The 9,781-nt window shown below is 36.9% G+C and overlaps 1 protein-coding gene and 1 long non-coding RNA gene across 3 annotated transcripts; both read right to left on the bottom strand.

Annotated features, from left to right (window-relative positions):
- Positions 1-2,326: 2,326 nt before the first annotated feature.
- Positions 2,327-5,856, bottom strand: LOC131657287 (protein MAIN-LIKE 1-like). 2 transcript variants are annotated; one of them, XM_058926707.1, is made up of 4 exons: positions 4,782-5,856; positions 4,069-4,459; positions 3,249-3,953; positions 2,327-3,131 (listed from the first exon to the last, which is right to left on the bottom strand). In XM_058926707.1, exons 2-4 carry the CDS (start codon positions 4,309-4,311, stop codon positions 3,114-3,116), a joined length of 966 nt encoding a protein of 321 aa, XP_058782690.1. In that variant the 5' UTR covers positions 4,312-4,459; positions 4,782-5,856; the 3' UTR covers positions 2,327-3,113. The 2 variants fall into 2 exon arrangements, with proteins under 2 accessions (XP_058782690.1, XP_058782689.1); XM_058926706.1 differs by having other exon boundaries at positions 4,069-5,856.
- Positions 5,857-5,873: 17 nt separating this feature from the next.
- On the bottom strand, positions 5,874-6,482 carry LOC131657288 (uncharacterized). The gene is made up of 2 exons (XR_009300601.1): positions 6,109-6,482; positions 5,874-5,993 (listed from the first exon to the last, which is right to left on the bottom strand). It is a non-coding gene; the product is annotated as an uncharacterized LOC131657288 (long non-coding RNA).
- Between the last annotated feature and the right edge of the window lie 3,299 nt (positions 6,483-9,781).

Below are 9,781 nucleotides of genomic sequence, written 5' to 3'. Positions count from 1 at the left end.
TTCTATGCAACATTGCTCAGGTACCAAAGATAGTGGTGCTTCGGAGGAGGCTTATCTTGGAGGTTTAGATCTCTTGTAGTGTGTCTTGACTAGGTATTCATATTGTGCTCTGGTCAATGTAACACTTGGATTTTAATATCTTTGAATTGATGTTATGAGATATTGTTGTTACCCATATGTATTTCCTACTCGGGTATGTTATATTTTGATGTGTGGCCTTGGGCCAAGATATTATGATATGGTGGATGATGTAGGGGAATCATTCGAGTTACCATTTTTTAAAAGAGATAATTATTCTGTTCTCATTATGCATGTTTTGTGTTAAATTTTCAATTCCGTGTTACTTGTATGTGACCATTGCATGTTAAAATGATTGTTTTGTTGAAAAGTGTGTGTAATGCCCTCATGCGATGCATGCTTGTTTGCTCTGAATTATGCAAATGTATGCTTTATTTGAGTAGTATAGATTTTTGTGTATTACATTAACCTTGCTATTGATTATTGGATATGGAGTCATGATTCGCAGTGTGTTCACAATGTGTTCACAATATAATCAGACTACTTGGATCTCTTAACTAACTGTTATCAGTTACATGAGTGTGTTTAAGACCTCTTAGATGAATTGGGATGAGGTGTGTAAGCCTAAAAGTTGAGGGGTCATGAGTGAGGGATTTCTAGGTTGTTAATTTAACTCTGCTGACAAGTAGAGATGGGTTGCTAGTAGGAGACTCAAGGCTCTGGAGGGAAATTCTAATAGTTAGATACATAAATATTTCTTTCTCTTCTCATAGTGGATGTAGGGTTAAGGGTTTCTGTTCTTCTTCGTCCAATTGGAAAAAGACATCTCTCATTGGGATAAATGAGGATAATAGCCATACTAGTTTATTAAGGGCATTGCTAAAAAAGTGGGAACGAGTTTCATACTTTCCTGTGAGAGGATCTTTGGTTAGGGAACACCCCCTTATACACTAAGTTTCTTGATTTGTTCTTTAACTCTCTCCGGCTAGAAGTAATGATGGCTGAGTTAAAAGTGGTTATTAATGGGATCCTGACCTTTGTCCTTAGATGGGGGATATCCTTCTTCCTTAGAGAGTTGACCATTCTTGAGGAGTTTCATATCTTGCTTAGAGATATTACCCTTAACTGGACAATGATAAGTAGATTTCAAAGCACTCTACTGGTGGTTCTTTTTTTGTTCCCTCCGCTTACCTCATCTAAAGGGAGAGTTTGACCTCTTATAAGACCCTACTTTCACTTCTAAGTTATCTCTTTTGCCTTATTTGGGGTAGTTGAGCTTAGTCGAAGATATTTGTTTGTCCTTGGCAGTTATTGAAGGATAGATACTTTCTAGAGTTAACATGTTTAGAAGATGTGTATTATCTGATATTAGTGGACTCTCTTGTCCCTTCTACGGGTCTCCGATTGATACTTCTTCTTAGGGTGCTTTTGAGTCTTTTCTTTATCTAGGATGTAGGGTTAAGTATATGGATGGTTACCTTATGATTTGGCATACTGTTATCTGGCCTATTTGAAAAACTCAAAATGATGTTATTTTTAATGAAGTCACAATTACAACCAGAGTAATGGAAGAGAAAAGTTTATTTTTAGCTTGGAAATAGTTTTTGGGTAGGTCGAAGGAGAACTCTGACATCTTCATGGATTGACTTCAGAATCCTCTACCTACACCTATAGTGGATCGAGTGTTTGCCCTATTTCACAGTGTAGCGATGGATTTTCAATAAATCTTTTGCTGAGATCTTATTTGTTGATAGTGGATCTGGTTGGTTTGAGATCTAGCATGTGAGTAATGAGGTAGTTTTTTAATAGTAGTGATTTTGCTTCTATGTGACCCCTTATTTTTAGACTTCTTATTTCTTATCGTGTATCTATGTTTTTTTTCTAGTTACTGGACACTTTTTGTGCTTTATGTTTATTATTTTTGCAACTCGATTATCTTCATTATTAATGAAAATTTCTTTACCCACCTCCCTATGGGGGTCACCCCCAGCGAAAAATCCAATTTACCCCTGCTTCGGAAATGCATTTCCGAAGTATTTTTTTTTTTAAAAAAATTTTCATACTTCGGAAGTGCGTCTCCGAAAACACCAAATGGGGGGTGTTTTCAGAGATGCACTTCCGAAAACACTTTTTTTCAGATTTTGGGGGGTTTCGGAAATGAACTTCCGAATTATGCAAAAACTGTGTTTTTTTTATGTTTTTGGAAACTGTCTCGTATTTTTAATTAAAGGAAACTGGGAAATAAAATAAGCGACATATAAACAGAAAATACTAATATGATAAAAATAGTAATATATACAAACCGATCCGAATCCAAATAATAATAGTGTAAAAAAGATACAATCCGTGATAAAAAAAATAAACCCGACCACTACTAGGTATGCCTAACCCTCTCTCCCTGGGACTTCCTCTGCCGCCGCACGGCCCGCATCAGTGACGATCATCTCCATCACGGCGACTGCCTCTGGACCGCCCTGATGAACGACACCTCGATCCAACGCGTCCCGCCCAAGCATCTCTATCCGCTGGCAGATCGGCAGGAGATCAATGGCGTGGTCATCCTCGGCATGCTGGTTCTCTAGGATCTCCTCGTGTGCTGGCCTGGGAGCGCCGGGAGCGTCGGGTCTCAGCAGAGGATGTGACACCCGGTAGAACCATGTGACGTATCCCTCCACACTGTGCCAGTCCTGGGTGACACGAATGCGACGACACTCCTCCGGTACCATATGTTTCTCCCAATCCTCAAATATGGCAGTGAGCTGCACTCGGGTCACTGTGTCGGGAGCAGCCTCAAAAGGTGATCTGGGTATCATCTACACAAATCCGAACTGACGCATGCACCGCTCAGGGAGATACCGGACCATGATGCTGGCCCGGCATGTCAACCATCCAGAATATAAAGCAATGCCGTCAAAGGGGACAACCTGAGTGTAGTCGCTGAATGGCCTCTAGGTGACGTCGTCGTGCATCGTGCGGTCGAGGTACCCACGGTATGGTCCCACCGCATTGTTCCCCCTCTGGAGAACGTATCTGGCGGCCCTGGGCATGGCGTCCATGTACACAGGATCGATGTGAAAGCCGTGGATGCGGGAGAATTAAGAAATGATCCAACTCTGAAACACAAACACGATAATGTAACGTACCGTAAGTAAATACGAAACATAAATAAATACGAAACATAAGTAAATACGAAACATAAATAAATACGAAACAATTAAAATGAAACGTACCGTAAGTAGTGTGCAGGATCCGGTCAACTGCCTCGTCCTCCAGTTGGAGGCCTCATTCAGCTTCTGGTATAGATATGCCAGAGTAGCTGCCCCCCAGTTCCACTGGTGAACGGTAGTCAGGTCCATGAAGTAGCGGAGGTAGGTCACATCGACGTACCTTGCACTCTTGTCCACAAAGACTGCGGCGCCTACCACATGCATGTACCAGCACCGGAGAGCACAGCCACGGTGATACTGTGTAAATAGCTCGTCACCCGCCTCCTCGGCATCGGCCGCCGCGTCCAGGTGGTGCTCGAAATAGCGGCTCAGTATGGTGAACCGGATATGAGGTCCAGATGTCGTGATGCACTCGTAGTCAGCAGCTTCGGGCTCCATGCCCAAATAGAGCGCCATCCACTGAGTGGCTTCGACCATCTGGATCCGGGAGTGGGTGAACAGCGGACCCCTGATCGGCAGGTGGAGAAGACACTGCACGTCATGCAAGGTGATCGTCATCTCCCCAACCGGCAAGTGGAAAGAAGACGTCTCCTTGTGCCAGCGCTCCACAAAGGCCCCCTGCATGCTGTGGCTGATGGTGGTGTACCCCGTCATGCAGAGCCCACTAAGCCCTGAAGCTCTCACCGAGTCGTTAAACCACTCAGCAGTCGGTTTAAACAAACTGAAAATCTTCCGGGCGTGGTTCACCATTTTCAACGGCTCTCTCTCCTGTTACAAAAAAACAAATAAAAGCGTATGTTAAATAGACCGTTAAGAAAATATCGAATAAACGTCTAAATTATAAACGGTTAAATAATGTAGTCAGGCAAATTATCAAAAATACCTCTTCCTCCCAGATACGCCGAGCGACGTGATCGTGGTAGGTAATCAGCACGGAAGTCTCAATGGGCCCTCCCGGGTAGCTGCCCTCCTGCTCATCCTCCTCCCCGAGTGGAGGGTCAACATCCGGTACCCCCTCCGCCTCGTGGTATGGCACTGCCACCTCCTCCTCCTCCTCTCGCTGGCGGAAAGAAGATACCCGAGCCAGCCGACTCCTAGATCCAGATGTAGAGGTACCCTCGCCCATCTCCACGGGAACTCGCACACGTCGTCCTCGGCCCTTCCCTCGTCCCTGTGTCGACGCGAGCTGCGCCGCCGCCCGCTCGCATCTAGCCGACGCAGTCTATGTCTCTCTACCCTGTCTGATGCGTGCTGGTTGGTTGCCTGACATGTTCCTGAAAACAATTGAAATCGATTAATATGCGAGACAACAGAAAAATCTAAAAAAAATTGAAATTCTGATACACTTCGGAAGTTCATTTCTGAAATTGGGAATGAAGGTGTTTTCGGAAATGAACTTCCGAAACACCCCTGCGCAGAAGTTCTCTGCAACCTCCAATGGCAGACCCCAAAATCCTAAATCAAAACTACTTTTATGCCTACTAAACAACCTAATATCAGTACCAACCTATCTTAATGTGATTTTTTCAATCTCTAAACACCCTAATAGAGTAATGAATAATGGATCTAAAAATTGAAATAAAATGATAAACTTACCAATTAGTGTTTGAGATTATTTAGGTTGAGATTGGAAGAAGACTTTGGCAATCTATTTGACTTCACACTTGCTTGTTGCAGAAATTTTGAAAGAGGATGAGTTTGGAAGAAGATTAGGGCAAATGAATGGGGGAGGGGGCCTATTTTGCTTAATCTGCAAAACGCGCAGTATTTCGGAAATGAACTTCCGAAATGCTGTTTTCGGAAATGAACTTCCGAAATAAGACAATTTTTTCAAAAAAATGGCGCTTTCGGAGATGCATCTCCGAAAACACATTTTTCTTGCATTTCGAAAATGCATTTCCGAAGTCAGGGGTAGTTTGGGTTTTTCACCAGAGGTGACCTAGAAGGTTGGGAGGTGGCCAAAGAATTTTGCTTATTAATATGTCTTATTTTCCATTCAAATAAAAGTTAAATGGATCATCTATTAAAGTTGGTTATCTTCTAACTTTGGTTTGGGATAGACATGCTACTGCCAATGATTTAGTCTTCATTTGACATTTAATTCAACATAATAATCCCTGTAAAGAGAAAATTCTTCTAATTTTTGTGTCTCTAGATCCACTAGGATCCTCGTTTATGTATTGTCAAGATCATTCAGAGTCTTATTAACACTTTTGTTACTTGCAATGTTACGGTTGGTTTGTGGTATATGATTTATATATAGCTAGACTTATGCTTATTTTATTCAAAGAGATGGGATCTTTGATTCATATTGTTAGATCATTATAGGAAGGTTTAGAATTAAATTTTATGGTTTACACCATATGAAAATTATGAAATGATTTTTTGTTTTGTTTTGAGAAAGATAACTTTAATTAAGGAAATTATACTCCAACCAAGTTATAATATACATTTAAAATTTAAACAGACAATGACAATATAATTATAATATTTGTTATTGATTTATTTGATTTTATTAACAACATTTCAAAGTTTATGAAATTATAAAATGAAAAGAAAAAAAAAACAATATCATGGTGGTAGTACAAAACTCAAATAGCAACTCACTAATTATTATAGCATATGGAATATTGTAAATATTTTTTCCTACTTAAACAAGGCTTAAGTATTTTCTTGAGTCTAATTCTCAAACAAAAAATGGTTTTGGCTTTAAAACTTCACATATATTGTTAACGCACTTATAAAAAATAGGAATGAATTCGGAAATTTGTGGACAATCAGCATCGATTTTACATTCAACTTGTCCTGCTAGAAAACGAAATTAAAACGATTTACTAAAATGAAAAAAAATATATATAAATTAGAAAATTAAAATTAAAATTTTGAAAAGAAGAAAATAAAATATAGAAAGAAATAAAATTACCGTCACCACATTTTGCAACAAAAAATAGAGAAAGAAACAAAATTGTAACAAAAACAAATTTGAGAGTATTAGCCATCTTTTTCACTCTTTGCATGAACCAAAACAAAATATGATACGATCATTATATAGTTTGTAAAGTTCATGCAATATTAAAAACAATTAAATATTTTAGGTTCTTGTATTTGTCCCTTTTGCATGCATAGTAAATGTCTCTTAAGAAAATCAATGTGTTATGGATGCCTCTTTAGCACACTTAGTACATCAAGGGTTTGCTTATTATTAGAATTCATTATATTTTAATTAAACTTTCAACTTTTCATGACACAAAGGGAAAATGCTTTTTGAAGAAATTGTTGGACAACATTAAATTATAGTTATATGTACTGATAATGCACATGCAATATGAAAATGTAGTTACACGAAAGTTGATTATAGAAATTGGCTTCTAATTGATGCATTTGCAAATTTTTAATTTAAATTCTTCCCAAAATACAATATTGGTATACTAAATAATGTGACTAATTATTTTTTAATTATAAAAAAAAATTAAGTGGATTGTACTAATTGTTTTAGAATATATAATTACAAATAAGGCGATCGACAGATCCAACCAATCAAACGAAGGAAAAAATAAATAAAAACTTAGCAACACTTAAGATAATAGCTAAGCTATGTGCTGCCTAAATCTGGGCTTGATCTAACATCTAAATATCTAAGCATAGTGTTCTCAATAATATTGTAATCTATGCAGGGGTGGCCCTGAGCACGGGCTCGCGGGGCGGGAGCCCAGGGCCCCATAATTTTAGGGGCACCAAAATTTTATTTTATCCCTATATATATTAAAAGAGAATTTTCTATTACAAAAATACTTGCTAAAGAGAATATGAATTTGTAAATGCTAAGGACAGTGCTGAAAAGATTGAGAATGAAATAGAGATTGAATGTGTGTTTATTCCAAAATGTTATCTTAGTAGAAAATAACACTATGATGAAAATCCATCTCAATCCACACAACTGAATATTGAGTCTACTAAAGAGTCTTTTTGAAATCACTATTTCTTATGTATTGTAGATCAAACAATTAGCTAACTTGATAGAAGATTTGAGCAGTATAGCACATATGAAAATATTTTTGAATTCTTGTTTAGTATTGAAAGACTTAGATAATTATTTAGGAACTTGAAAGCATGTTGTAAACATCTTGAAACTTGTTTAAAATATGACGATTCTCTTGATCTTGATGTAAAATTTTGTTTGAAGAATTGAAAGTTACTAGAGAAGTTTTAACAGTTGAATCAAAATCAAGTTATATGATATTGAGTTCTTCAAAGACTTTTAATTGTTTTCCTAATGCATTCATAGATTATAGAGTAATATTGACTATTTCTATCAGTGTTGCATCTGCTGAAAGAAGTTTTCCTAAATTAAAATTATTAAAATCTTATTTGAGATCTACTATGTCACAAGATAAATTAAATAGTCTTGTGTTGATTTCAATTGAAAGTAATTTTTTGAAGAACCTTGATTATGAAAAAATTATTAACGATTTTGCAACAAAAAAGGCTAAGAGGATGATATTTAAATAATAAAGGTTTGGTCAATTTTTTTGTAGGAAAAAATACCGGATCAAGAAGAAGAATATTTAGTCTCTTTATAGTGGTTCATGTTTTGATGTAGTATAAACATTGATTCAAAGATTTATATTTCTATTCTTTTTGCATAGTGTCAAATGAAAATGTATTTTTTACCCAATTATTTCTCTTATCCTTATGTATTTATTGTTAAAAATTATAGGGCACCACTCTTTTCATTCGCCCAAGGCACTCAAATTCAAAGGACCGGCCCTGAATCTATGGTGCTCTCTCTTATCACCAAAGCAAATAGCAAGCATACACAATCACTACAAAAGCGCATTTAAAAATCAAAATCTCAGTTTGCGAACTTTTTTTTTAATTGTTTTTTTTTATAACCAATGAAATTTCATTAATAGGGCGGAGTACAAACCATACTCCCCTAATAATTACAAAATTAACTATTAAAAAAGTCGATAGGCCGATTACAACAGTGTATAATACAATAGACATTTGTCGGAATTCCTAAAACGTTTCATAACCATGACAAAAGTTTTACCATATGTACCACCTCACCAACTTGAATACCCACTGAATTGAAATAAATATCATTCCGCATATTTCAGAATGGCCAACAAGTGACTAACCACGTTACCAAACGCTTTCTCGCACAAACAACCCCAACCAGCCCCCTAGAAAATACCAATAAAGGCTCCACCAACTCTACAGAATTTCCTACATCACCTAACCACATATCAACCTCTTGCCAAACCAATTTCGAATAATAGCATTGTACCATCAAATGATCCAGCGACTCGATATTTGATAAACAAAAAAGACATACCTTCTCGTTATCATTCTCTATAATGCCTCTTTTAGCTAGTTAGTCCCTAGTCGCGATCTTGTTCTTTATGCACCGCCAACCAATTAAACACCTGAATTTTTTATAGAACCTTGGTTTTCCAAAAAACCCCCATAGCAATCGAGATGTCCCATTATGGGGAGCCAGAAAAAGCAGCTTCTGTAAACATTATATCCCGAGCTAACAATATACGCACCTTCCTCCGCTTTGAACCATTTGAAGTTATCCTCCACCCCAACCCTCACTCGAACTTCACACAAAATTGCTTTCGGCTCTTGATATTGTAATTTTTCTTCTTCTATTATGTTTAGCAGCAAATGCACTCCCAACTTCCACACTAACATACCATCAACAAATTCTCCCATACTTTGTACTGAAGAATCTTGGTTTAAGGCCATACTGAAAACTACCGGAAATAGCTCTTTAAACGGAATACCGCCACACCAATTATTCTACCAAAATTTAATAAATTTCCCTAAGCCTAAACAATACCCAATGCCACTCTAAAACCAGTCAAAATTTTCCCCCTCCGAATTAAAACTGACTATATCTCGCCACCAAATTGAAGCCTTCTTCACAGACTCCTTTGATACGCCCCCAAGAACGACCTCTTCCAAACACCCGTATCAATATTCTAACAATGGTCTCCATAATTCCTCTTTATCAATTGCAAATCAAAATCTCTTTTTTGCATTCATTCAGTTCATACTTCATGATAGTTTGGTATACTTGATACAAACCAATCTTTAAAATCGTGTTTGATTTTATCTATTGCAAATCAAAATCTCTGTTCGCCATCCTTTTTCTTTTACAATTATCTATTGCCTAGTTAAGTTCCTCAAACCAATCTTTAGAATTGTGTTTGATCTCCAATCAGTCCAAAACAAACTCCCAAATATTTCTAACTGTGTCACAATTAAACAGTTAAGAATTACTACGCCAAAAAAAGTTTTAGGCAGCGCCCCTTAGACAACGCTTTAGTTAAAAAAAAACACATGACTTATATATGAAAGCGTTGCTAAAAGGCACATTTTAGAAAGTGCTTTATTAAAGTGCTGCTAATTAATGAGACTAACTTTACTTGAATCAAATATAATATATGGACTACAAATATAATTAAACCTAGACAATTTAATTGGTTAGTAATTATTTAAAAAATAAGAGACAAAGTAACACTTTAAATATTTTAATTTTATTTATTATTTAAAAAGATTCTTATATATTACAGGTTAATTGACGT

The sequence above is a fragment of the Vicia villosa genome, linkage group LG3 (genome assembly GCF_029867415.1).
Source record: "Vicia villosa cultivar HV-30 ecotype Madison, WI linkage group LG3, Vvil1.0, whole genome shotgun sequence".
Classification (NCBI taxonomy): domain Eukaryota; kingdom Viridiplantae; phylum Streptophyta; class Magnoliopsida; order Fabales; family Fabaceae; genus Vicia; species Vicia villosa.
Note: the sequence above shows the minus strand (reverse complement) of the source record. Positions and strands in the feature narration are given on the sequence as shown.

Excerpts from the sequence above, each read along its gene's own strand:
- LOC131657287 (XM_058926706.1), bottom strand. The coding sequence starts at position 4,311 with ATGGGCGAGGGTACCTCTACATCTGGATCTAGGAGTCGGCTGGCTCGG. Across the intron at positions 3,954-4,068 it reads GGCGTATCTGGGAGGAAGAG|GAGAGAGAGCCGTTGAAAAT; the intron begins GTATTTTTGATA and ends TTTTTGTAACAG.